This window comes from Bos javanicus, chromosome 18 (assembly GCF_032452875.1).
Source record: "Bos javanicus breed banteng chromosome 18, ARS-OSU_banteng_1.0, whole genome shotgun sequence".
Taxonomy (NCBI): Eukaryota; Metazoa; Chordata; class Mammalia; order Artiodactyla; family Bovidae; genus Bos; species Bos javanicus.
In genome coordinates, this window is record NC_083885.1 from 38,404,836 (window position 1) to 38,431,570 (window position 26,735).

At 48.1% G+C, this 26,735-nt stretch overlaps 1 protein-coding gene across 5 annotated transcripts in view; it reads left to right on the forward strand.

Moving 5' to 3' along the window:
* The window catches only part of ZFHX3 (zinc finger homeobox 3), a 251,101-nt gene that overhangs the window by 146,503 nt on the left and 77,863 nt on the right, over window positions 1-26,735 (forward strand). For all 5 annotated transcript variants that reach the window (XM_061387768.1, XM_061387770.1, XM_061387771.1 and 2 more), the window contains one exon: window positions 6,659-6,890. In XM_061387768.1, coding sequence (XP_061243752.1) covers window positions 6,659-6,890 — 232 coding nt within the window. The remainder of the gene's footprint in view (window positions 1-6,658; window positions 6,891-26,735) is intronic.

Genomic DNA, 26,735 nt, shown 5'->3' on the forward strand with positions numbered 1-26,735 from the left:
ATGGGAAAATGAAGTGTGTGAAGGCGCGTCCTCAGCAGTACCTGCCATGTAGGGTTACGATGGTGAATTAACCCCCCTCACGTCTTCCTTATTCCGTTTTAGTGGGTAATTAGCGGTCTCACTCCGGACCTTCATCTTCCTGTCCCGTCTCACCGGAGGTGTTGGGGAGACTTCTGCAGCCCTCTCCCTGAGCCCCTGGCTTGCTCTGGTTAACAGTTTTCTCCTCCAGAGGCCTGATGGGACAGCGGCCTCTTCCACCAAGGCCTTCCGTGTGTGGGCTGTGGGGCCCTCCCCCCTAGGCGTGGGTCTCCCCCAGGGTCGCCCACGTGCCCCAGGAGGGGTGGCTCCCTGGGAGCCGCTTTACCCATCACGGAGCTTCAGCGTTTGATCTGCCCTCCGGGTGCGGTTGCGCTGTATCCGTGGGAGAGCGTGGTGAGCAGGGGTGGGCCTTTGTGTGTTCCTCATAACAGGTATTATTCCCCGAGGAAGCCTCCTTCGTGAATCCTGTGTGTTTCCGTGTGTGAGAGTGTGTGTGCGTGTGTCAGAGTGTACTTTGTCCATTTCTACTTTAAAGGGGAGGCTTTGACAAAACCTGATCAATATTTTGCATTCCATGCATGAAGAACCAGATGTTAGAAGTTTCCTCTTGTTGGGGAGGAGGAGGGAGCCGGGGCCCCTCCAGATTTATAGAAATCGATGGTCTCTGACAGAAGTTGGTTAGTTTTCCTGGGAAACAAGTAACAGGAACACATTTTTTTGATTTTTGCGATGAATTATTTTCTAACAAGAGCCCTCTTCTCATCTCTTTGACTTTCAGTCGCTGGCCAGGGTGGACGAGTCCAACATACTAATGGGGTGAAATCCCACAAATAATGCCAGCCGGCTCCTTTCCTTTCTTTTTAAATTATTCATTTCCTTTTCATACCCGCCCTCACGTGCCAGGCTCGTTATCCGAGATGCCTTTTACTGTATTGAAGTCTTGTCTTTTCCAAGTTCTTCCCCCAGAACCAGACCCAGAAGCAAAGACAGGGGACCCTGGACATCTCCAGGTCAGGGGCACGGGAGTGTCACCTGCCAGCTAAACCCAGCCCAGCATTTTATTGATAAAATATAAGTGCTCCAACAGGATTGGACAGGTGGACAGGACAGGGTCCCTGGTCAGCACGAGGCAGCCCCCTCGCTCATTTCCAGCGCAGGTGCTGCTCACGCAGCGTGTGCCAGTCCAGCGCCTACGTGCTGAGGGCCATCTGTTTTCTGCTGCACCGTGGTCATTTGGAGAAGTTGGAGTTTGCAGAGTTCTTTCCCTGCTTCCATTTATGAGTCAGACCGGGTACTTATTTCCTTTTTGTGGGTCCTTGTACTTCTTTGTGCTTTCAGGAAGTAAATCCTGTTGCCACGTGTAGAACTTTCTTTCAGTGAGAACAACTGCACACTTGCAGTTCCTATAAGCCAGGGTTTTGCAGGCACTTTTTTTAAAAAGTTTTTTTTTTTTTTTTTGACGTGTTCCGTTTTTCAAAGTCTGCACTGAATTTGTTACCGTATTGCTTCCATTGTTTATGTTATGGATTTTTGGTCATGAGGCATGTGAGATCCTAGCTCCCTGTCCAAGGATGGAACCGGCACCCCCTGCATTAGAAGGCAGAAGTCCCAACCACTGGATTGCCAGGGAAGCCCTTGCAGGCACTTTTAAAACCAGAGAGTAAGACCGGGGAAATCAGGGAAGCCCTCGGCGGTTCAGGATTCAAGGTTGTAGGAGAGGCTGGCTGGACGGAGTGCTGGACTGGACCTTGGTTTCTGCTCTTCCTTTACCTGAGTCAGTCGCCCTTCCTTGACTATTGGTCCTGCTTCTTCATTACTCACTGATTGGTTTTTCTTGAGTGATCCACTGGTTTTCCTGTGCCACCGGAGGAAGTGTTCTCACGATGGTATTCACGCCAGAAGGTTGCCCTCCTCATATCTCGTGGCCTGTCTGCCAGGTTACCACCAGCACTGCAGGGTCAGGCCCGTGGGTGGGGCGTAGTCTGTGTGTCTTTGTGTGTGTGTGTGTGTGTGTGTGTGTTTACATAGTGTGTGTTTTCATGTGTTGTTGACATCTAGCATCGAACCAAACCCTGCCCAGTGGGCTCAGTGACCATTTTTCTTTGGGTCCACATGTAGCACACGTGTCTTATAGCACACTGGCCACAGTTGAAGTTATTGTTCTGTTTTCTTATTCTTTATTTTGTATTTTTAAAAACCTTTAGTTATTTATGGCTGCATCAGGCCTTAGTTGCAGCACGCGGGATCTTCATTTCGGCGTGTGGGGCCTCTCATTGCGGAGTGTGGGTTTCTTCCCTACTTGGGGCGTGCAGGCTCTCTAGGTGAGGCGCACAGACTCAGCAGTCGTGATGCATGGGCTTAGTTGTCCTGTGGCATGTAGGATCTTCGTTCCCCAACCAGGGATGGAACCCGCATATTCCCTGCCTTGGAATGCAGATTCTTAACCAGCGGACCACCAGGAAAGTCCCCTGTTTTCTTTTTCAGACTGCACAACTGACCCGCTAGAGGTGAGCATAAAGAAATCTTGAGCATAGACTTCAGAATCTTGAGCACAAAGTAAAGAAATAAATGGAAACAGCCGAACAAGACGTGGGTTCTCCTACCTAAGGGTGGGCGAGCTCTGTGATGGAGGGGGAGAGGCTTGGGGGAGTCCAGTATCTGTGTGGGAGAAGAATTTCCTGCCTGCCGAGAAGAGCAGGAACTGAGAGGAGGCAGCCCCTTCACTGAGTGTTCCACTGGGGTTTGTGCCTCGGTGGATTCTTCATATATTACAGTGAATTTAATTAAATACATTGTGATCCCAACTGAGGGTATCCTAATTAGCTGGGTCAGGAACAAATCATTCTCCCTCCTTCTCCAGATGAAAACATCTACTCTCTCCTGCAGGGAAAGCATTTCTGGGGTGACGGGCTGGCTCTGTGGAGTCAGTCTCTCCAGTCCTGCCCTCTCCTGCTGCTTCTTACTAGGCAGGTTCCCAGGGTGGAATTCCGGAGATGGGCCAGCGCATCATGGGAGGGAGAGCGTGCTCGGCCTCCAGGGTCAGGGCCTGGGCCCACCGAAGGCCTGGGAAGGGACCAGATGGTGCAGAGAAGTCAAGGCCCTGTTGCTGGCTTTGGACCCCCGTTTGCTCCACGTTGGACAGCCTGAAAACTGCCCAAGTGGGAGCCTGTAAGATGTGGTGAGAACAGGAGCTCTCATGTGCAGGAGGACCCCCAGAGACTACAGTTGTGAGTGGAAGTTTGGGTTGGGGTATAACCTTTATGAGCAGGTGTTTCCTAGGAATGGAAAAATCGTTTATTCTGGATTTCTATGTGTATGTCTTGGAGAGTGAAGTTGGAGTGCGCAAGCAAGCTTGGAATTTTGAATTAAGCTTCTGTGCAAGTCTGAGAGGGGACCCTAACTGTCCGCTACACCGGGCTCGGAGAGGCCATGGCTCTGTTTTCCACATTTTTTGTTTTTATTCTTGTCTCTACCATTTGCATTAGGCACCCATTTTCTTTCCAAAATGGTTCTCACATAGACCAAAAGGATTCCTGGTGGCAGCAGAGATTACCAGTGACTACCAGGAGTCAAGTGTGGTGGTGTAGGGGCATCATCGTTGTATCAGTTATTTTTCCAGCAGGAGTCCCCAGTGTGATGTTTATTTCAGATGAGGATTTATACAGCCCTGTCACCCAAGAGCCCCTGAGTCTGAGGATGAAAGACATCTCATATCTCAGCTCCCATCCAACTCTTTCTGGCCGTGCTATCCTCTCTTCTGGCTCAGAGACTAAAAACCCCAGACATTTGGAAAAGAACCCTCACATCCATATTAAAATTTCATGTTTAAGATTCAGAGCCTTACTGCCAGGAAATCCTGTTTCATGGGAAGGTAATGGGAATTCGGGGTTAAGGCTTCAGTGATCTTTTCTGTGATTTCGTATTTTACAATACCACCAGAATCCCTTGATAGGACTTATCGCTTTGAATTCCACAGTTATTTTCCTGTTACCTTTCATTCAGTTTTTGTTGAAACTTTAATAAATGTAATTTGTTGGGTCTTAGTGATCCAAGGTGGCCATTCCTGGCTCCTGTATGAGTTCCCTGTTCCTCAGTCCCAACCCTAACGCTTGCTTCCGGGAATACCCGGGTTCCATTTTTGGCTTTCGGGGGTCCCTATGGAGAATTTGGAGAAGGCAATGGCAACCCACTCCAGTACTCTTGCCTGGAAAATCCCATGGACGGAGGAGCCTGGTAGGCTGCAGTCCATGGGGTCTCGAAGAGTCAGACACGACTGAGCGACTTTACTTTCACTTTTCACTTGCATGCATTGGAGAAGGAAATGGCAACCCGCTCCAGTGTTCTTGCCTGGAGAATCCCAGGGACGGCGGAGCCCGGTTGGCTGCCGTCTATGGGGTCGCATAGAGTCGGACACGACTGAAGCGACTTAGCAGCAGCATGGAGAATTTGGGGAGAATCATCTAGCCCGTCAGTCTCTCTCCCCAGAGTTCCACCCTCCAAAAAATGTAGCTTTGGAGCTTTCCATCCTTGGCAAGGAGACTTAAGTCAGAGGGGGCAAACTGAAGAGAAACCATTAAAAAAAAAAAAAAAGAAACAGCTCAAATTTATTTCAAGAAAAGTAGCTTTGTGTTTTGGTGGTTATACTCTGACAGTTAACATTGAGCTTGCTTGTTATTCAGTCTCTTTCTGGTGGTGATTTCTGTAGGCCAGCTCTTACTGGAGGCAGGGCCAGGGGAAGACATATCGTTTTGCTCCAAGGCTCTGTACTTGAGTGTGTTAAATCACCCATTTCTGGGAAAGAAGGGATTGTTCTCTGCTGATACCTGTGAAGCCCTTCACTGTGTTGCCTGCAGGTTGGCCTCAGAGCAAAAGTTAACGTCGTGTGGCCAGCTTACATGGTCGAGGGCCTGCGCCCCCTCCCCTTCTTCAGCCCTCTGTTGGTGCATTCATATTTCCTCTTCCAATGAGGTCCAGACCTGCTTCTGGGATGTTCACACTTTTTCTGTGAACGTAGGATGTGTGCATGTGAACACATGAGCCTCAAAGCTGTGTCATCCAGTAGGAACAGCTGGGCCGCTCTTGTTAGCATTGAGCAGAGTGCAGGACATTGACTTCTGCGCTTCCTGAGTGTCCCACGGTATAATCAGGACAGGACAGAGGTCCAAGCAGGACCAGAGATGGTTACCGGGCATGGGCGTCAAATAGAACAAGTGTGGTCAGAAAGGAGATGAGCAGCACAGAGCAGCCCCAAGGCTTTATTGTGGTTCCTTGGGCCAGGCTCGGGGGACTGGAGGTGGGAGTTGGGGTGAGGAGAAAGAGGGAAGGACATGTGGTAACATGAGCCCATAAAATCCATGATGTCAGTTTACTCCTCCAGAAGGATACTGGGGGCAGATGCTGCCAGATTCTAGTTCTCTTTCTCCCATTAACTAGCTGTGTTACCTTGAGTCAACCACTTAAAACTTCTTGGGATTTTTTTTTTTTCCTGCTTTATGTGTACCCAATAGAAAAATTCCCTCTTCGCCTAAAATGAGTCATTTGAAATGAAGAAAGTGGCCTTTCTATACCAGGAGCATGTCAGTTCTCTAATTCTTAATAAAAAGGGTCCGTAGCTTTCCATGTGTTCTCACAGGGACCCCAAAGGATGTGAATATTGTGCTTCGATACAAGTCTTCTTCAAGATGCAGAAGTCTGGGTTCTGCTAACCCCATGGCCTCCTCTGGTTTGTGTACCATACTTTTATCCCTGTCGTGTCTGCTTCGTACTGACGCCTGGGCTTCCATGTTCTGGAATCAAAGTTCTGTATCCACACAAACACAGCCCAGAGTGTAATTTTGACCATCTGAGCTCTAAGCCAAATGACATTGAGATGTTGAGAGAGAACTGGTCTGGACAAATTTCTTTTTCCTTTTTTCCTAATCTAGGGGAAAACGTAATTTCAGGTTCTCCTAATAGACCAGTTCTAAATACAAAAGCTTGAGTCATCTTTCTTGTGAAATAGCCACACAGCAGCTTTGGCGCTTCTTTACTGACCTAAGATTCTGTGCAGGTAAGGTGACCACCCTGTAGGCCATCCCTTAAAGCGGGCACTCGTCACTTTTTCCATGAAGGTCCAGATAATAAGATTTTGGGCTTTGCAGGCCATGTAATCTCTTTTGCAACTGTTGAACTCCATCTGGTGTTCAGAAAGCATCCATTGATGATGCACAAACTGATGATGCACAGTTTGTGGCTGTGTTCCACCAAGACCCTGTTTGCAGAACCAGGCAGAAGGGTACACTTGGCCTGTGGCCATAGCTTGCCAACCCCTGTCCACATAGAGCAAACACTTTGGAGATAAGCGGAAAGAGGAACCTCGGATTATTGTGCCAGGAAGCCAATTTTACACTGGGATTGTCGGATCCATCAGCATTTTCAGCACTCTGACACACCTGGGGGAGGCAGGAACAAGAGTCACCTTGCTCCCTGTCCTCATCAAGCTGCTGGGGGAAGGGCCCCCTGGGAAAACCGAGTCACCCCGGAAAGGGGTTGTGGGGCTGCCGGCAGGGCGGGCGGGCTCACGGCAAAGCTGGGCTTGGTGCGGCTGACCAGGGCACGTCCCTCTCTCTCACCCTCGCAGCACCTGCAGCAGCACGAGAGTGGCGTGGAGGGCGAGAGCTGCTACTACCACTGCGTCCTGTGCAGCTACTCCACCAAGGCCAAGCTCAACCTCATCCAGCACGTGCGCTCCATGAAACACCAGCGCAGCGAGAGCCTGCGCAAGCTGCAGCGGCTGCAGAAGGGCCTCCCCGAGGAGGACGAGGACCTGGGGCAGATCTTCACCATCCGCAGGTGCCCCTCCACCGACCCCGGTGAGTGGTCTCGCGGGCCACAGGTGGCCGCTGTGCTCTGGGCGTGGGGGACACGCAGGGACTGTCACTTTCCTCTTACTTTTAAATTTTTTTAGAGGAACTTAGCACCACTTTTCTTTGCACGTCACAAGCCACTGCCCAGTGAGCAAGCCAACAGACCGTGTGTTGTCCCAGGAGAGCCCCAGGTGCGTCCAGCGTGCATTCTAGATTCAGTCTTTGGGTTCAGATCGACATAAAGAAAATGCTAAAGTATGTCTTGGTCAGAATTGAGATTGGGCAGTTTGTGGCCTCGAGTCTGGTCTGTAAGAATGAACTTCAGAGGTGATTGAAGAGTGAGTGCTTATTAAAAACATCGTGACTGTATCCGAGCGCCCCGGCTATTCCCGGCTCAGAGCTGCCCCTTTCTTCACAGAGAGTGTGGGGACCTTGCCGCAGCCCTTGCCCCATGTCTGCTTCCCGCCTGTCCTCTAGCCTGCAGTCCTTTCTCCTGTCTTTCCCATGTGACTTACTCCTGCAGGAACCTCGTACATTAGACTGTCCCCTCTCTCTTACTTTTTTCAGCCTCCCAATCCCTTTCTTTCCACTTGGGAGCATAGGACAGTCACCTGTCTCTTTAAAAACCGTACAGCAAAAGCACTCCCTTAATCCTGGGTTCCACTGTCTGTCTACAACAGAATCTTCAGATCTTGAAAGAACAGTCTGTGTTGGTCCATCTCCAGTTCCCATCAGACTATCAGAGCCTGTTTCCTCTCGTCATCAAACCGTGCTTGAGAAGGAACCGTTGACCTTGCATGTACCCAGCCCAGTGGCCACGTGCTGGGCTTCTTGCTTGGTCTTTGAGGTTGCTGCCTAATGCCTTCTGGAAGCACCCTTGCCTGGCCGTGTTTCTGTCTTGTTCTTCCGCTGCTCTGGACCATCCTCCACACCCCTCCCTGGCTCGTGGTCCTTGGTCTGCCCCACAGGCCAGCATCGCCAGGCACTAGGCCTGGCCCTTGGCTCCCGGCCTCTTGAAACTTTGCTCTCCTGCCTTTGGCACGTGCCCTTCAGGCGGCTCCCTGGGTTTCTCACTGGGGCCACTTCACAGGCCCGGGTTCACGACTTCTCCTGCAGACAAACCCCTTTGCTCATTCCGATGGCGTGTTGCCGCACGACCTGGCCAGGCTGCAGACTCGGGTGGGCCTTTTGGCCTCTCTGTTGCCTGCAGCACCCTGTCAGCCATGGAGCTGTCATGGCTGTGTGGGGTTTTAATCCTAATGTTATCAGATTGCACATTTTTACAGTTTTTAAAGGCAAAAAGTTATATAAACCTTACTGTGAAAAATGGCACAGCCCTCCCCAGTGCCATTCCCCAGAGCCCTGGCTTTCAAGTTTAATTGTTCCTTTTGTTATTCATGGCCATATTTCTTAATAGCCTCTACTACTGTTGTTTGAAATTTTCTCTTTTTTTGGCTAAGCGTTAGACATTACCTGTCGGCTTTCTACATGGGAAAATAAGGATTTTACTAGTACGCCATTCTGCAGGCCCACACACTTATACCTACTCACACACACCCGATCCACAAACTCACATTCCCACCCTGCCTCCACTCCGTACACACCCTCTTGCACACAGACTCGGTACCCACACACCCCAGCCCCTCAACACATTCTGTCTTCCCCTCCGATCTGTCTTCCGTTATGATTAAATAATAATTTGGGGGCATATTTATATTCAGTATTTTCATTATTCTAACTCTATAAATATTAATCACAGCTGAGCCATGTAGAGTTTTATAATTTCATTTACCTTCTTGTACAACTTTTTGTTTTCTCTGGTTTTCTAGGTACCTATGATTAATTCATGGCTAGCCCTCTGCCAGAGTAGACGTTTTCTCTGCTCTGAAGGCTCTGCTGTATCGCTTTATCTGTCAGCTTCGTTTCCTACTGGAGGCATCGCTCCAGAGCCCCCATGGACCTCTCTGCCCACAGCTTCTGTGTCCATCACCCAGCTGCTTCTCTTCCCCCTTGTTCTGTATGGGTGGAGCTCGATCCCCCAATGATGGGATACACCAGAATTCGAGACCGTTTCCTCTCTGCTCGAGTAGGGTTATCACAAAGGAGGGGCCAGTCCTCCTCGCGGTCAGCCTGAATTGTCGCTTTGGGAAAGTCCTGCGTGGGGATCAGGGTGATTTTTGTCACCCCCAGGTCACTGCAAGATGGACTGTGCCCTCCTGCATGTATCATGGATGCCTCTTTTGTTTAAAGTTCATCATTCTCCACCTCTGGGGCTTGTGTTTCATGTCTGACCCCATGGTTCTGCCCTGGGATGGGACCCAGCACCCACATACACGCCAGGGCCCCAAGACTGGGACCATTGTGCCATCCGGCTGTGGGGGTCCCCGCTCCCCACGATGGCATTTTGGCCTGTTTGTCCTGCCAGTCTCTCTATTCTGCTGTTAAATCATTTCACGGGGTTCTTCTTCCTCTACCATTATACTCAGACCTATTTATTTCAGGGTTTAATTTTTTTTTAACCAGCTTTGCATACGTCATTGTTTTAATCTTCCACTAAAAGCTGGTCCCTTTTGCCCCTCAATTCTTTCTTTCACTCTGCTCAGAATTCCCTTTTTATTAATGAGGTGCCCCAAACTAAATAGTGTACAGCTGCCATTTCACCCGGGGTCTATGAGCTGGAACAAACAGTCCCCTGTTTTATAATGTAATACTTCTATTTATGCAGTTGCTGTGGAATTGCGTTCTTACACCATTGCCTTCTGGGTTTCTCTCATTTAATGCGTATTAGTGTTTTTTTTCTTTTCCTCCCTCTCCGAAGTGTATGAGCAACTTTCATCTAGATGATAGACTTCCTTTCTGTATTTCAGAATCCTTTTGTGTTGTCTTCGGCCTGGAGTCATGTTTTCACTCTCCACCCACCTCCCTCCCCACCCTGCACTGCCCTTCCACCCATGCGCTCTAGTTAAATGTATACTCTTTACTAATGACAAAGGCATAAATTCCTAGGTAATGTTCGTATTGACATGAACAGTAACTCAGTTCTGTTTTAGAAACTCCATCAAGAAAACTCATCTTAAAACATATCCTCCTCCCTTGCACTGGGGATAGACTGATTAACTTCTTGGAAGAATGTCTTCAAGAGAAGGGCTGCATGGACCTGGTAGAATTAAGACACTGAAAGTCATCATCTTCTGGTTTTGTAAACACAGACTTCATAAAACAGGTGTCCCTTGTTCTGCCACGCTCAGAGACACTGCATCATCCTTTTACAGATGGAAGGTTCGTGGCTGCCCCACTTGGAGCAAGTCTGTGGGTATCATTTTCCAATCAGCATTTGCTCACTTTGCGTCTCTGTGTCGTGTTTTGGTAATTCTCACGTTACTTCAAGCCCTCCACCAGCAGAAAATATTTCGACCCCTTGAAGGCTCAGATGATGATCAACATTTGTAAGCACTGAAGTGTTTTTTAATCAAGATATTTATTTTTTATTTATTTTTATTAAGATAGTTAAGATACTTTATTTTTTTTCCCCCGACCTTAATAGACTACCATGTAGTGTAAATGTAACTTTTATACGCACTGGGAAACCACAGAAATCACGTTAGCTCACTTTGTTGTCATACTCGATTTATCACAACATCCATGAGGTGTGCCTGTAATTCCCACTTCTCTCCTCTGGAACATAAAGGTTGGGGCACTGATCCTCAGCTGGCAAGGTCGTCCTTGTGGTGTGAGGAGGCCTCAGGGCTGTCTTTGGGCACCTGTCGGGAGCCCTGCGTTCTGACTCTAAGCCGCGTGTAAACAGTGGTGCTATCTAGGGTTTTCCTTCCTGGCATTCTGTCATCACCTAGTTAAAAGACGGTGTTCTCTCTCCTTTCCTTTCCTCCTGTCTTGTCCACACACCAGAGAGATTTATACAAAAGCCACCGGAAATAACGTCCTTCCCTTCCGTGAGCCCAGGGGCTCGGAGCTCCTGTCACCTTCTGCAGTGGCGGGGCTTCTCTTGCCGAGGCTGATGGAGTGGACTCTCCTGTGGCTTCTCGCCTGAGGGTGACAGAAATGCCACTTCTTCAAACCTTACTTGTTAGCTCAGTCCCACATGGAAATGCAGAGAAGGAGAAATGGTGGAAGCTCCTCTGCCTTCAGAATTTTGTAGCAGTGGCCAAGATTCATACCCACCACTGGCTCCCTAAGCCCCTTGAGAGCCCTCCTGACCAGTCTTAAAGCATCGAGGTCCTGCCCTGCTCCACCAAAGGGCTGAGTCTTGGTTGCTGACCACATGCTAATACCTAGTCCACCCTCCCCGACACAGTCCTGCTTGTGGTCAAGCGTCACCCTTACTTACATCAGTGAGTCCCGTAGTGTATTGGTTTTCTTTTTTTTTTTTTTACCAAGTGCAATGGTCTTTGTGGTTATGCTTGCCGCCCTCACCTCTGTGCTAGAAACACATACACACACACAGCCTTCCCATTTAAAAAAGAATGTCTTGGAAATGTACATCTCACAGAAGAGAAGGTGACCACACTACCAAGGTTCGTGCCTTCCCAACATTTTTTGTGTGTGACCTGGTCTTTTGATTTTGGCTTGAATGTATTTTCTGCAGGACCAAGTATTCTCTCGACGGTTTTGGGATTTGGCCTTCCTGTTTCACTCCCACTCCTTCCCACATGCACACAGATAAAGGCAGACAAAGCTCGTTGCTGCAGCGGCACCTGGGTCATATCTCCCAGTGGCTGGCTTCGGCTCTTTGCCTCCCCTTAGTTAACCAGAAGCCCTTGGAAGATGGAATGCACCCGTAGGTGGATCATGTGTAGGATCAGCTTCCCTGTTTGCTTATTAAAAAGGCATTTCTGGCTCCCGGGTGAAACTGTGGTTAATTTCGCTCTATCAGTGCCCTGAGCTTCAGAAGACAAGAGCCACTTTGTGCTTCTGCCCTCGGCCTTCCTCTGTTTTCCTCCTCCTGTTTCTCTTACCCTGCCCTTAACTACTTCTCACATGGGGACGTAGCCCTCCAAATGTTGCACATAAGTAATGACATGACTCTTCATCGAGCACCTACTCTGGGCAAGACTTTGAGTTGGGGGCACGGCTGATGCCGTCTCTCAGCTCTTGGTGTGGATACATTGTTCTAGATGCCGGCTCATGCGTTCAGGGCAACCGGATGATGGCTCAGCTTGCAGATGGCGTGCTCATTCAAAATTGAGGGGAGTGTTTTGCTTGGAGCAGAAGATGGCAGCCTCCTTCACTGACACATCTTCGGCGCTCAAGGTAGTGAATTCCTGGGGTCAGGGAGCTGGCCAAGTGACGATGTGGTTTAGACGACAGCCTTTACTGAGACACTCACCGGCTCCACTCGATGGATGATTTTTTTGAAGCAAGTTCCGGGGAGTTCTACTTGTACAATTTAAGAGAATAAGAAAATGCACTGTTTTCCAGTTTGTCATTTGTTTTTGTTTTGATTTTTCAAAACTGGCATAAAGCTGCCCTCGGAGTATTAAGAGCATTGTTTTCTTTTTGTTTGTTTTGGTTTTTTTGTAAATAGCTAAATTATACGCAATTTCAGTACAATTTTTCTTTTAACACTAAAATATGGTGTGACCAGTTCTGCAGTTCTAAAGTATTATTTTCGTAAAACCACCAGAGTTTTTTCTCTCTCCTTTTTCCTTTTGATTGTATGTCTTGTCCATGAGGCTTGGGGAAGCATAGGGATAAAGTAATTCTGCCAGAAAAGTTAAATGTGTAAAGGGCATCTGAACAAATTGGGGTGACTGAAAATTTGAGCACTCTTGAAGGAATAGAGAAAACATGACTTTATCTGTTTTAAATCCATTTCCTGATGAGGGACTACTGGGATGAGAATTATGAATTTCAGGGTGCTTTTTTAGAAAGCTTTTCAATGCAAGGCTAAAGAGACTTCATTATATATTGACATGAAGAGAGAATATAATATTGTTGAATGAAAAATGGAGTTTGCTGAATGATGTATACTTTGATTCTGTTCTTTTTTTTTTTTCTACAGCTTTTAAAATAGCCATTCAAAGCAAAGTTTGTAATTGGCATTTCTGACTGCTTCATGGGTGGGATCTGTTTGTATGGAATCTAATAGAGTGCCAGCCACATGGCAAGAGCTCAAATAGTGGCTGAGCTCGTTGACGGAGATACTAGCAAAATTACTCACAGGAGACCAAGGGGTGAATCTGGCTTGTCTTTTGTTCATGGAGACAGTTTTCTTTTTGTCAGTGTAAAGCACATGTAGTTTGATCACCGTTTGATTCGCTTGCATTTTGCATCCACATGAAGAGGACAGGAGTACTTCTTAGGGTGTCTACAGTCTTGTTTTTTTGTTGGAACAGAGTTCCTGATTTGCCTTAATTAGTCCTCTAACAATCTACAAAGGTCAGCGCCAATTGCCTGTTCATTTACATTTGTAATTGTGATGGCTTCTGATTACATATTTCTTGTCTTAGTCCTTCCTCAGCAGCTGCTGCTGCTGCTGCTAAGTTGCTTCAGTCGTGTCCAACTCTGTGCGACCCCATAGACGGCAGCCCAGTAGGCGCCCCCTTCCCTGGGATTCTCCAGGCAAGAACACTGGAGTGGCTTGCCATCTCCTTCTCCAGTGCATGAGAGTGAAAAGTGAAAGTGAAGTCGCTCAGTTGTGTCTGACTCTTAGCGACCCCATGGACTGCAGCCTACCAGGCTCTTCCATCCATGGGATTTTCCAGGCAAGAGTACTGGAGTGGGGTGCCATCGCCTTCTCTAAGTCCTTCCTCTAAGTATATGCCAGTATGTCTGCTCCTCCTCTCACACATGTGTGTGCACATCTGTGCGTGCATATGCATGCACAAACATGTGTATGCACGCACACACACCCACCCCTCCCCCTGACCAGTGTGGAAGCTAAGGCTCCATCTCTTCATACAAGACAGCTTTGTAGTGATAGCACCGCCTTCCCTGCAATGTCAGAGTGTGTTATAAAGAAGCATCTTGGAGAGGCTGTTGCTTCTAAGTTAGGAATGTCCTGAAGCCAGAGTCAGGGCAATTACATGGATACCAGGAAGACCTCTGAGAGCCATTATCCAGGAGCTTTTTTGACTGGAGTCATTGTTGTTGTTCAGTCCCTAAGTTGTGTCTGACTCTTTGCAACCCCATGGACTGCAGCATGCCAGGCTTCCCCATCCTTCACTATCTTCCTAAGTTTGCTCAAACTCATGTCCATCATGTCGGTGATGCCATCCAACCATCTCATCCTCTGTCGCCCGCTTCTGCTCTTGCCCTCAATCTTTCCTAGCATCAGGGTCTTTTCCAGTGAGTCAGCCCTTCGCATCAAGTGGCCAAAGTATTGGAGCTTCAGCTTTAGCATCACTCCTTCCAATCAAAATTCCCACCAAGCTTGTTTCCTCTCTGTCTTCTCCAGAAGAGATAAGTGTATGCACCAAGACATTCCACCTTTTAGAAATGATCTGAGATCTGGCTGCAGTAGCCTGAGTTACAGTGATTATCATTCATTTGCCCATTTGTCTTCTGGATCCCCCATTTAGTAGTTGCTTTATTTTTATGGGAGGTTCAAAACTGTCAGGGTTTTGGGTTTAATTTCAGTGTTTGACACTGGAGTGTATGTTCCCCTATATAATATATTGGGCTGTATGTATGACTATACATTGCCTGTCCTCCTCATCTGGGCACTCGAGCTGTCTTGCATTCTGTCCCCTCGGTAGGTAGTGGGGGGTTCCCTCATGGCCACCCCACACTGCCCACTCTGAGAGGTGCCAACACTGTGGCTGCTGCCTTCCAGAGGGGGTGATACCGAGTGGCCCAGGAAAATGTAGATGAACATAAAGAGGGGAGACTGTGAGTCCTTTTGGAGGGCGGTGGGTATTGAGGGTGAGCATTAGGGGTCTCCTGTTTAGGGCTGTAAGCATGCCAGAGAGCTCAGAAACATAGGGATCCCACGGCAGACAGAGAATGTCATGTCCCACCAGTTGCTATGTCAGGGGAACACTTATGGGGGGTCCCTTTGAAAGGGGGGATCCAAGGAGCTTGAACGAGGGAAACTTGTCCCTGAGGTGAGCATGGGAGCTAGCCAGCGAGTTGGGGTCGGGGCTCTATACCTGGGTGGGTTGGGGATGGTGGTCATCACCCACTGCCCCCTGTCTCGTGGGCACGTCTTCATTACAGCCTCTTCACTTCACACCATCCCGTGCTGCTCAAATGTAATTTTTCAAGAGAAACAATGATTTGAACTTCTTACGCCTTCAGACATGCCCAAAGAATCTGTTTCTTGGGCCACTTACACTCTATATTAATAAACTTGCTCCTGACCTTGGTAGGGGGTCCGGGAGAAAAGTGGAGCATGCATTGGTCTCTCTGCTCACAGAAATAGCTCAAAGCCTTCTTCTCAGAGTCACGGATGTTAAGGAACCCCCTTCAAACTGTGACCCAATTAGGAGAATTATAGTCCTGCATGATTTTTTTTTCCCCCAAACACTGACTAGCAGTGGGAAGTTTTCTGACCACCCACATTGGAGTAGGCACGGTCCAGAGCCTCCTGCTTCTGGGGTTTCTCGACCCTCTGAGAGCGAAAAGGGAGCATCTCTAGGTTCTTGGCCTGTTCCGCGCGACAGCCACGAGCCCCTGCGGCTGTTTAAGTTTAAATTAATTAAAGTTGAATAAAGATTTACAATCCAGTCTCTCTGTCATACCAGCCAGATTTCAAGTGCTTCTTAGTCACGTGTGGTTCACGGCTGCCATGGGGGAGGGACCAGATTCCTCGAGCAGTTCGGGACTTTCTGATGGACAGTGCTGGCCGGCTGCGGGGCACGCGATACGCTTGCCCTGGTGCTGGTTCCTCACTGGGATCCCGCTGGCCTGGCCTGGATTTGGGCCTCACTTTCCATAAAACTCTTTGACTTCCATTTTAAAGAAACGGATGTGGTGCCCACGTGCCTCCTGCTTTCTGTCAGGCTGAGTAAGGTGTTTTCTTTCACGCCTTCCTATCTGTTTCTGCTATTTACCACTGCCCCCCACCTCAATTTTTCTCCATATTAGAGAAGCACGTTTTCAAATAGGCATTTACTTTTGGTTTTGCCACTTAAGCCTAATCCATTAGCAGTTTTGAGGGAGTTGGAAAGGACTTTCTCAAGATGTAGCCTTCAGAGTGGATGTTAAAGGGCTTTTTATAGTTTTACACTTCCAAACTATCTTGAGACCTTTTGTATGTTTGTTAATAAAAAAAGAGCTATTTATCACTTTTAAAAGATACTTGACTTCTGCTCTAATCAGAATATTAGAGGTTGGATAGTATGTGATTTTTCTTGGAACAAGCCTGTCTGTTGTCTTCACTCAGCTTTATCCAGATCTGTCGTCATCTCACGAAGACAGAAAAAGAATCTATGTGCTTCCTCTCACCATTTTGCTTGGTTTAAAGTCCTCTGCCTGGGACAGGTTTTTTCCTTTCAGACTGCCTTAGTTTGCTTAGAGCTGCCCTAATGAAAAGCCATAGGCCAAGTGCCTTAAACATCCCAAGTTCACTTTCCCGCAGTTCTAGAGGCTGGAAGTCCCAGATCAAGGTGTTGGGAGGTTCCATTTCTCCTGAGGCCGCTCTCCTTGGCGTACAGAGGGCTGTCTTCTCCTCTTCTCACAGCCTTCGCTCTGCTCTCAGGCCTGCCTGTCTCTCTCTCTGTGTCGTAATCCCCTCTTCTTATAAGGATGCCAGCCAGGGTGCCCTAATCCAGTCTAACACTCATCTTTAACTTAATCACCATCTTAAAGGCCCTTTCTCCAGATGCAGCCACATCTGAGGTTCTGGGGGCTTAGAGCTTCAACATATGAATCTGGGGAACACATTTTAGGCCGTGACCACCCACTTCCTGACATCTGAGTTCAGTGTCTTGTTCCTTTTTGGATGTGGAAGGAGGACAGGAGGCAAAGGTGGAGGGCGACGGGGCAACCCCAGACCTTCCTGCCACGGGGTTGGTACCTGCCGGTCCCTCCACAGCTTCCTGCTCCCACATCTCGGTTCTAGGTGTGGGCTGTGGTCTGTGAAGAAGCAGAGCAAGCTCCCTGGCAGGGGGCTCTGGAGGAAGTGCCCCCTGCTTAGGTCAGAAAAGAGGTCAGAGCACTGTGCCCGCTGAGCTCATCAGATGGGGAGCAGCGCTCTGCCTGGCCTGTCCTAACACAGCCTCCGTCCAGACCTGCCACTGATGAGTCCCAAGGGCACAGCCAGCCTGTGGAGGGACATTCTCGTGCCTGTGAAACTTGGTGACCTACACCTCAGGACAGCTTGCCCCTCTGTTCGCCAAGGAGAGTGGCCTCAGGAGAAACGAAACCTGCCAACGCCTTGATCTTGGACTTCCAGCCTCTAGAACTGTGGGAAAGTGAACTTGGATTGTTTAAGGCACTCGGCCTATGGCTTTTGGTTATGGCAGCTCTCCAGGACGCTTTCGCGTATGAGGCTCAAGTGCAAGGATTTACACAAGGAGCCTCTCCTCTGTTACCCACTGGCACTTTTAAGAATAAGCACAACCCCCTTGTGGATTTGTGGATGGTGTTTAGTGGTCTCGTGTTTTGTTTGTTTGGGGGTGATTTTTTTGCTCTGGTTAGAGTAAATGCCATGCCCCTTGTCACCTTCTGTGACTTGCTTTGGTAGAGAATTCTATACCGTGTCCATTGGTTGGGCTTCCGTCTAGAGGATCCCAGTTACCACAAGTACTGAAGGATTCTGACTCCCTGGTTTTCCTGTGTCTGTGTTGAGTCCTCCAGGCCTGACACTGTGGAAGGGCCCTGGTGTGTAAGCCTTCACCCTCTTCATTTAGGGCCCACCCCTCATGTGTATCCCTAGGGCAGGTCCATCTTCACCCCCAACCCTCATCTTTTTCAAATGCGAGCCCAGGACACAGGCTTCACAGCTGACCTCCCAAAGGGCCTTCCTCTGTGAGAGTGTAAAGCAAGGGCATGTTCATGGCTTCTCAGCCATCATAGGTCTCAAGTCTCCAGGTTCCCAGACTGTGTGCTTGTTGTAACACGTGGCTGCCATACTAGACGCTGCAGATGGAGGGCATGTCTCTCGCTGCACGAAGTCCTCCTGTGCTCTGCTGCTTTCCGTCAAGACTCTTCCCGCAGTGTCTTGCCTTCTCGCTGGGGGCTGACAAACTCACCCAAAGGACCAGCAGCACTTTTCCCCAGGGACAGGGTTCTTCATGTCCAGAAAGGACTATGATCCACTGCCAGATCCTCTCTGGGTAGAAACCAGGAAACCTCTAAGGCAGGGCAAGAAGGGGCAGTGGTCATTTGTGACTCTCCAGCCCATTGAGTGCAAACCTCAGTCTTCTCTGAGAACTGGCAGTGATTTAAGTGGTTTTCCTAATATTCAAAAAACCCTTTTATGATTTTCCTGTTCAAGGCAGTCCCAGTGGCATTGGAAACCCCGCAGTGTGGAAGGGCAGCCCTGCTCTGGGGGCTGGGCTTGGGGGTCTGTGCTGGAGTGACTCCTGGCCTTGTGAGACACTCAGGATGAGGGTGCTTCCACCCCAAAGTTTTCATGCTAATTTTGTAGTAGATATGAGTCTTGAATTGTTAACAAAACTGTCAAAAAATTCAAAACTGTGTAGGCACTTAAATTCAGAGCAAAATAAAAATTGGGGCTAATTTTGGAGTTCAGGAGGGAGAGCAAGGCTCAGGAGAGGGGCACGTGCTGAAGAGTTTACAAATGAAGAGGCAGAGATGGGGCACTAGTTGGGGAAAGATGTATTTGACTTCCCCTGCCTCTTTTAGACGAGAACCACGGCTGGGGAAAGAATGACTGGTTTGAGTCCAGGCGTGGAGTTCTTTAGCCCTGCAGACATGGAGTGTCCTGAGTGTGGCCCCCATGGCGCTCTGGGCTCTGGGAAAGCTGCCAGCAGGGAGTGAGCAAAAAGTCTGGACTTTTCCCTCCAGTGAGGGGGAGACAGACGCCAGATAAACAAATAGAGGATGTCAGGTGTGCAAGGTGCTATAAATACAGAGCCAGGCAGGGCAGGGCGAGATGGGTCAGTCGTCTTACATAAGGTGCTCTGAGAAGTCTCCCTGGGGAGGTGACATTGGAGCTGAGCGGAGCGGCCCTGGCAGAGGCCCAGTGGGTGCACAGCCCCTCAGCCAGTTGGAGGGGCAGCGGGAAGGTGGGCAGGGGCCGCCGTGGACGCTGGCAGGCTGCAGGGGAAGGGGGATCAGATTTTGCTCCCATCAGGATGGGAAGGTTGAAGCAGGGGAGTGACAGTGTGACTTCTTCCACTGTTTAGGCTTCCATGGGAACTTGACCTGCACGACCCCTATTGTACAGGGGTGACTGGTCTCCCTCCCCATCGCCCCCAGGAAAAGGAGCCCCTCAGGCAGGGATGGGAGGGCCACCGCAAGGCGCAGTGTGGGCAGGGTCCTTGCGAGGGGGGATGACTGCAAGAAGAACAGGCTGTGTTGACCTTGCACTGCTGAGAAGCCACTTTCTGGGATCAGTGGCATTCTTTGGAGCCCTCTGGTTTAGCCCAGGGGTCAGTGGTTTTCTCATAAAACAAAATCTGTTTCTGGTGACTCATGACGCAAGTGCGAAGCGCAGGACAGACTTGCGTCCTTTAGACTTGAGGATGCGTTGTCTCTGCTACAGCGTAAACAACTGAGATGAAGAAGGGGAAGCTGGCTCTGCTGGGGGTGTGTGTCAGGCTGACTGTAGTGAAGTAAGAACCTTTCTCCTGCTCCTCCCCTCCACCTGTCGATGGGCGATTCCACATTCCACGCAGAGCCTTGGTGTGTCAGAGGGCGATGCGGTTTTTCCCGGACCTGAATTCCGTTCCACTACATAGTATCATAATGCAGAAAGTGCTCGGTTCCCAGGCACCTGTGTTCTCTTGGCGTCCCAGATGCTGCGTGTCAGAGGTCATTATCCCGCTGTGGGAGGGCTGAAGACCTTGCTCTGACTTATGTGTCTGGCCAGCCTCTGACAGACAGGCCTATTCTATTTCTGCACCCATCTTCCCCTCCGTAGGCATGTGCCCAGACCCCAGGCAGGTCTGAAGACGTCCTTAGAACACGTACGACCAGGGAGATTTTTGCCCCACTGGTCTGTTTTCTCTGGGCTTTGCTGTAATCAGGAATGCAGACTGGGGTGTGTGCATTTCCAGTAGATGGTGTGCAGGCACACAGCCTTCCTTCCCTTCCATGAGTCAGAATTACATGGCTAATTGGGAAATGGTGCTTCTTTTTCAATAAAAAGGGGCCATGCCTCCCCCCTCAGGGTCCTAGTCTTTCTGGGATTGTCAGGCTCGCGTGGAAAGGCCCCTGGAGGGAAGGACGTCCGTTATATATATCACGGGATATTTGGAAAGAATGTTTCAGCCACACCTGGCTGCCGTGTGTGAGGACAAATGTAATTTATTTTAAAAATTTGGCCACAGGCAGCCTTTTCTGTCTGTTTCTCTGGGGTGGGGGAGTGAGCAGGGGATTGAAGAGAGGCAACAAAGTGATGGTTTGCATTTGTTTTCTTCCAGATTTGACTAGCCAGCAGAAGAGAGATTATCTCTAACGGATATGAAAGGTTTAATCATTTTAATTTTGTTTTTATTAAAGTTTATCATAACTTTCCCCTCCAATGTGCCCTGGTAGAACAGAAGGGAGAGAAGAGGAGGTAATATAAATACACACAAACCCTCAAGCACTTGGTTAATAAACTCTCTCAGTGGCGGACCCGTGTGGGGAGGAAGTGGCTGGCTGGCTGGGGACAAGTGCTGACCCGGGCATGCCGTGACAACCCTAGAAACGTGGTCGGCATCTCCTAAGCGTCCCGGCCCCTCTCCAGCAGATACTTGCCACGGGGAGCTCAAGGCTTTCATTAAGCAGAGAGAGGAAGCTTAACTCTTGTCTTATTCTATCATGATCCTCAAGTGGACTGGATCCTCAAGCCATTTCTAGCTATAAAGAAGCCTGAATTTGTAGAGAATAATAGAATTCGTTTCCATTAGATTCTTCTGCCCCTTACCATAACAATGAAAATATGTGAACCTGGATATCCTGAAGACTTACTTTAGGTCAGAATCCCTCAGATCTTGTCTGTGTGTGTTTTATGGAACAGCAAAGTTGGGATAAAAATAGTCTTTCGTTTTGGGGTAGGAAAACCGTCCTATACACGATGGTGAAACGGAGCAGCTAGGATCCTAGATGAACAGGGCTGTTGGCTCGTTTTCCATTCAGGGCAGTAAAAATAAGCTTATGTCAGAGTCAGTTGTCCCAAATCACCTGGGTGTGGACTGGAGTGTCTGTGACCTCAGCGCTGCCTTCCCTCTCCTCCATGGCTGGAAAACCCCATGGAGGCAGGGGTATTTGGATTCCCAGCACCTAGACCAGGCGGGATGGTGCACGGCCTGAGAACGAGGAAACGGTGTTCATGCCTGTGTTCATGAGGCTGGAAATCGTTCCCGCACACCCGAACCATTTTTTAAAGCAGTAAAATGAAAGCACTGTCATCTTGTTAAACCTGACTTAAGCAGATAGCTCACTTAACCTGGGATACGTACCAGTCCTGAAGTTCTGGGCTACGTCCTTATAGCACTTTCTCTGCCATTGTTGTGGAAGGTGGTCGGTTCATCAGTAGAGAAGCAGCTTTTCTAGTGGTGGCTGCACCTCCGCTTCCTGAATCAAGTAGAAACTGCAGAGAGGCGGCTTTGCCTCACCCGCTGTGTGAGAGTGAACGACTGGGCCCCACACAGGCTGTGTGGGCAGGCACGTGCTCCATACAGGTTCCCTTAGGGGCTTCTGTGAGGAGCGTGGTGGGTGGAAGGCTTCCAAAAACAAGCCTCCCTTCTGAGAAAGAATCCCAGAGCTCAAAGGCTGTCCCAGGTTTTCAGGCCTCTGCCGTGCCCTCGCTGGTGCGCTCCATGTGGGAGAGAATGCCAGCAGCCCAGCAGCCTGGCATTTTGGAATTCTTTTATGGGAATTCCTTGAACTGGTGAGGGGCAGCTTTCCTGCTCACACAAATGCAGGCCCATGTCATTCCCTGAAGGCTTTTACCGCCCCCGGCTAAGCTGCCCTCCAGGAGAGGAGAGACTCAGATACTCCCTCAGCTGGACTTCTGTCTCAGATTGGACTGGATGGCTGCAGAATTTCTGGTTTGTGTATGCGGCCTTAATCTCATATATTCAAAGCTTTGTATAGGCTATGAAGATAGTAGAAGGTGGGGAAACAAAAAATGTGTATATTCTTTTATCTCATAGCTTTAACCTGTGAGCCGCAGAGCAACCCCAGAAGTGTCTTAAGCAAATTAGGGGTTCCGTTTTCCCTCACATAAGCAGACTTGGGAGCAGGGCAGTCTAGTGCAGGAGTGAAGGCCCCACAGGTCAGCGGGGACCCAGCTTCCTTCCGTCTTTCCTCTCGGCCATCCCCATGGTCTCAAGGATGACCGCACTCCATCTGTGCCCTGGGCAAGAGGAATCAGGAAGGGGAGGAGCACACTTGCCCTCCAAGCCTGCCCCTTCCAAGAGCTTTCCCCAAGCACCTCGTTACTTCCACTTGCATCTCATTGACTGGAATTTGGTCACATGACTCTCTCTGGACTCACAAGAGACTGGGAGATACTGATTTTAACTAGGGGGTATTGCCGCCCCGAATAAAGTGAGTGCTCAGTTCACAAGAAAGAGCAGTTGTTAGGAAGGCAATTAGGAGCCTCTGCCACCCATCTTTTCAAAGATGAGGAAGGATTAAGTAAACTGTGTTATGAAAATGTAGTGGAAATCTGGGTGGCCATTAGGAATAATGTTCTTGATTAATATTTAAGGACATGGAAGAAAGCTCAATAGACAGGGAAGCAAGACCCCAAATCATATAATTGCCCTAGTTCCCTTTAAAGTATATATAAATATACTGAGATGTTATCGCTGATTATGGGCAATTTTTACTTCCTTCACACTTTTTTGTATTTTCAAGATTTTCAACAATAGGCACTTATTGCTTTTATGATCGGGGGGGAAAAGGCAAACTTTAAGTGTAAGGAATAGAGAACTTGGTAATTACTATCTCGAGTATGAAATATACTTGATGGAAAAAATAAAATGAGTAATAAAGGGGAAAATCTATAAACCTGTAGTGATAATGGAATGATGATGAGTAACTGTAGTGCTATGGATTCATCAAGAACAAATCCCATCATACTAATAAGATAAAAGGAAATAATGTACATCAATTCTCATTGCAAAGGGAAGTTGTATTGTGCAAATGCAAACTTATATTCTGGAGGCTGTAAATGTACTTCAGAGGCCTCCGCCATCTCCAAGCCTGCTTTCAAGGTGACTCAGGCAGGGGCTGTTCTTTGCCCTATTTTAACTCTGGAAATTTGGGGTGGGGGTGTTGAGGTTTGCAGCTGTTCAAGCTCCAGTTCATTGTAAACACTAGTTACTGTGGAAAAATATAACAGAATAAGAGAGATGACCCCTGCCTATCATTTTCTGGGAGGATATCAGCCACCCACACACACGCATGCATGCGTGCAGGCATACCCACACACACACGCATGCATGCATGCAGGCACACACACACGCATGCATGCAGGCAGGCACACCCACACATGCATGCGTGCAGGCACACCCACACACACACATGCATGCATGCAGGCACACACACACACACACACACACACATATGCACATGATTAACACAGTTCATGGTGGTCCGTGGTAATCACCAGATAGTGGGCAAGACAGTAAAGACCCTGGGCCTTCCGAAGTGTGAGGAATTCTTGGGAGAAATCACTGGGGCAGCTCCAAGGAGCAGGTGAACCCAATCCTGGTAGCTGCAGGTAGAGTAAGATGCTTGGGGTTCTGGGCAAGTTCAGGAATTTGGTCGGGGCCAGGGAGCAGGCCATTCAGCTGGAGAAGGAGCCCTGGGCAAGGACCACGGGCTGCAGACCCATCTCCTTCCGTTGATCGTATCTAGCTGCTTCCACTTTCCCCTGCCCCACACCAGTATGCCCCTGTGAGAGGCAGATAGAATTGAGAGTATGAATATCATAGGTGTATTCCAAACAAATACATCAAGGACTTCCCTGGCAGTCCAGTGGTTAAGACTCTATGTTCCCAATACAAGAGACACAGGTTCCTTCCTGGGTCCGAGAACCGAGATCCCGCATGCCACCTGGTGCTACCCAAAACACAAAAACAAACAAACAAAACCATACCTCAAAACTACTGTTTCTCCCAAAACCTCCTAATCAAATTCTGAGCCTAAAGAGAAATTTTTATATGTGTTGAATTCTGACTACAAGAAAGACTGATAAGCAGGGATAATATTTTGATTTCTAGGCTATTTGTGTTGAGGGGAACTGGACGTGCTGGTGCTGGCAAGATTTCTGTTTTTATCCAACGTTTTCATTGGTAACTTGAAAACAAATAGTGAATGAAATTTACATACAATCTAAAATATTTATGCAATAACGTGTGTAATTGCCAATACTAAAGAATACAGAAAATATATAATGGGACTAGAAAGGTTAGGAATCTTACTGCATTTTCTTTTCAATTTGTACTTTTTTTTTTTTGGTCCATGGTTTTCCAGCAGTTGTGATTTTGGTGTTTTCATGAAAGGGGGTGAGCTTACCTCCTTCTACTTGTCTCCGCCTCTCAATTTGTACTTAAAAAAATTTTTTTTATATAATTTCAGACTTACAGAAAAGTTAAGATTAGAAAGAATTCCTGTATATCTTTACCCAGATTCCCCAAATGTTAACATTTTAGCACATTTGGTTTATCAGTCTCTCTCCTTCTCACACACTCTCACTCTCTACATGCCTACTTAGGACACACACACACAGATATTCATTGTTATCTTTTCTGCCCATTTCAGCGTCAGTTTCAGACATGGTGCCACTTGATTGCTAAATATATTAGTGTATTTTCCAAATGTATATTTGGAAATGTATATTCGTGTATATTTCTAAAGAACAAAGGCATTATCTTACATAACTGCAGAAAAGTTATCAAAATAAAAAAATTAACATCAATACAGAAGCACTAGGTAATCTGCAGGTTGTCTTCAAATTTTCCCAGTTTTCCCAGTTATACTATTTATAGGAAAAAAAAAAATACCAACAGAGACCACAAGTTGTATTTGGATGTCCAACTCTTTTTAAAAGAGTCCTATAATCTAGGACAGTTTCCCATTCTTTTTGTCTTTTACAGACTCAACGTATCTGGTGAGGACAGGTTAGTTAATTTGTAGAGTGCCCTTCAACTTGAGTGTGTCTAACGTTTCCTCATGATTCGAATTGGGGTTTGCATATTGATAGAAGTTCCCCAGAAGTGGTGTTGCTTTTCTTCTAGTACACTGTATCGGGAGGGACGTGGTATTGATTTGTCTCTTCATTGGTGATGTCAACTTTGATCAGTTAGATGTGGTGACAAATACTGAGTAGTTACATTAGTGAAGAATTAGTAGTTAACAGTGATTATTTATCCATTGTAAAATTACTGTTTCCCTCTTTGTAACTAATGAGGATCTAGTGGAAGGATCCACTGAGTATATTTAATAAGGAATTGAATTTTTAAATGGAATTGTTTGGAAAAATATATAGCTAATAAACATTAATAGGAAGAAATGTTTGGCAAAAAATAGTATAGTCATTAAAGTTGACTTTTAAAGCTTATAATTTATCAATTTCTCGATGATTAAGTAACTCAATAATCCAAAACACTGAAGGAGTGAAAAGAATTCTCAGAAGTGTCACTCGATGGTAGAAGTGAATGAGAAGCATGGAAGGTAACTAAAGGAGTGATCCTGGTGAAAGAAGGAAGTGTAGCATTAGCTTGGCCAGATCCTGAAGAGCAGGGCCTTAGGAATGTGGAAGTTGGGGCTATGGTAAATCTTAATTCAATTCCTATCCCATTGTTTAAGGAGAGTGAGCACCTCTTGATCGCATGAGTGTGCTCAGGAGTAAGTGGGCCCTGGCCCGGGGGTCCCTGTCAGGACAGGGTCAGTAGGCACGTGCAGAGTGCAGAAGGGAAGGGGGGCTTCTGTGTCCACCTGCTGCTCAGTGTTTCTGCTTCCCTCCGCTCCACAATGCTTTAATGTAAGCCCAGGAAGGACATTGATGAGCTTTCACTTCCTCTCAGCCAAGCCTAATAAAGTTCTTGGTCCTGGTTCCCTGCTGTCCATCTCCTCTCTCTGAGGGGTGCAGGGGAAAAGGCCCCTCTTTGCCCTGGGGTGTCTTGAAAGCACAGCCTCCTCTTCACCTTCTGCTCTTTCCTCTGAAGGGCTCTGGTGGAACCACAGCCTCCTCATTTTTCTTCTTCATGTATCAAACTGCGGTTAGCTTTTCCTCCTGTCCATTGTTAGAATCCCTGTCCCACTCTTACTTGTCTTCCTTTCCATAGGTGATTATTCCTTCTCTCATCTTCAAGGCTGTACGAACAGTAGGGCCCTGCCTCCCAACCCCTTAAGTGAACGGAGGTCTAGTGAGCCTTTAGTGGAACAAGGGAGATGGAGAAGCTGGACGGGACGCGCTCTATGCCCAAGGTGGCTCACTGTCTAACAGAAAAAGATTCTTACAAAGACCACTGCCACGGGCCTGGAACCCTGCTGATAATGTGAAGGGCGTGGGGCTGTTGTCTGTGGCCGTATCTTGAGTGTGAGCAGACGGAGAAGGCAGAAGTAATCCCCCAGTGGGACCTGCATGAGCCATGTTCTCCATGAGAAAGGGAGCTCAGACTTCCCTCTAGGAGAGCCTTGAGCCATGAGATGCTTAGCAGAGTCACGTGACCTCACCCTCTTTTAGGCAAGTAACACTGGCTCCTGGGTGGAAGATGGAAGGGTTTGAAAGCGAAGCTCACGTGCCATGACAGATGAGGC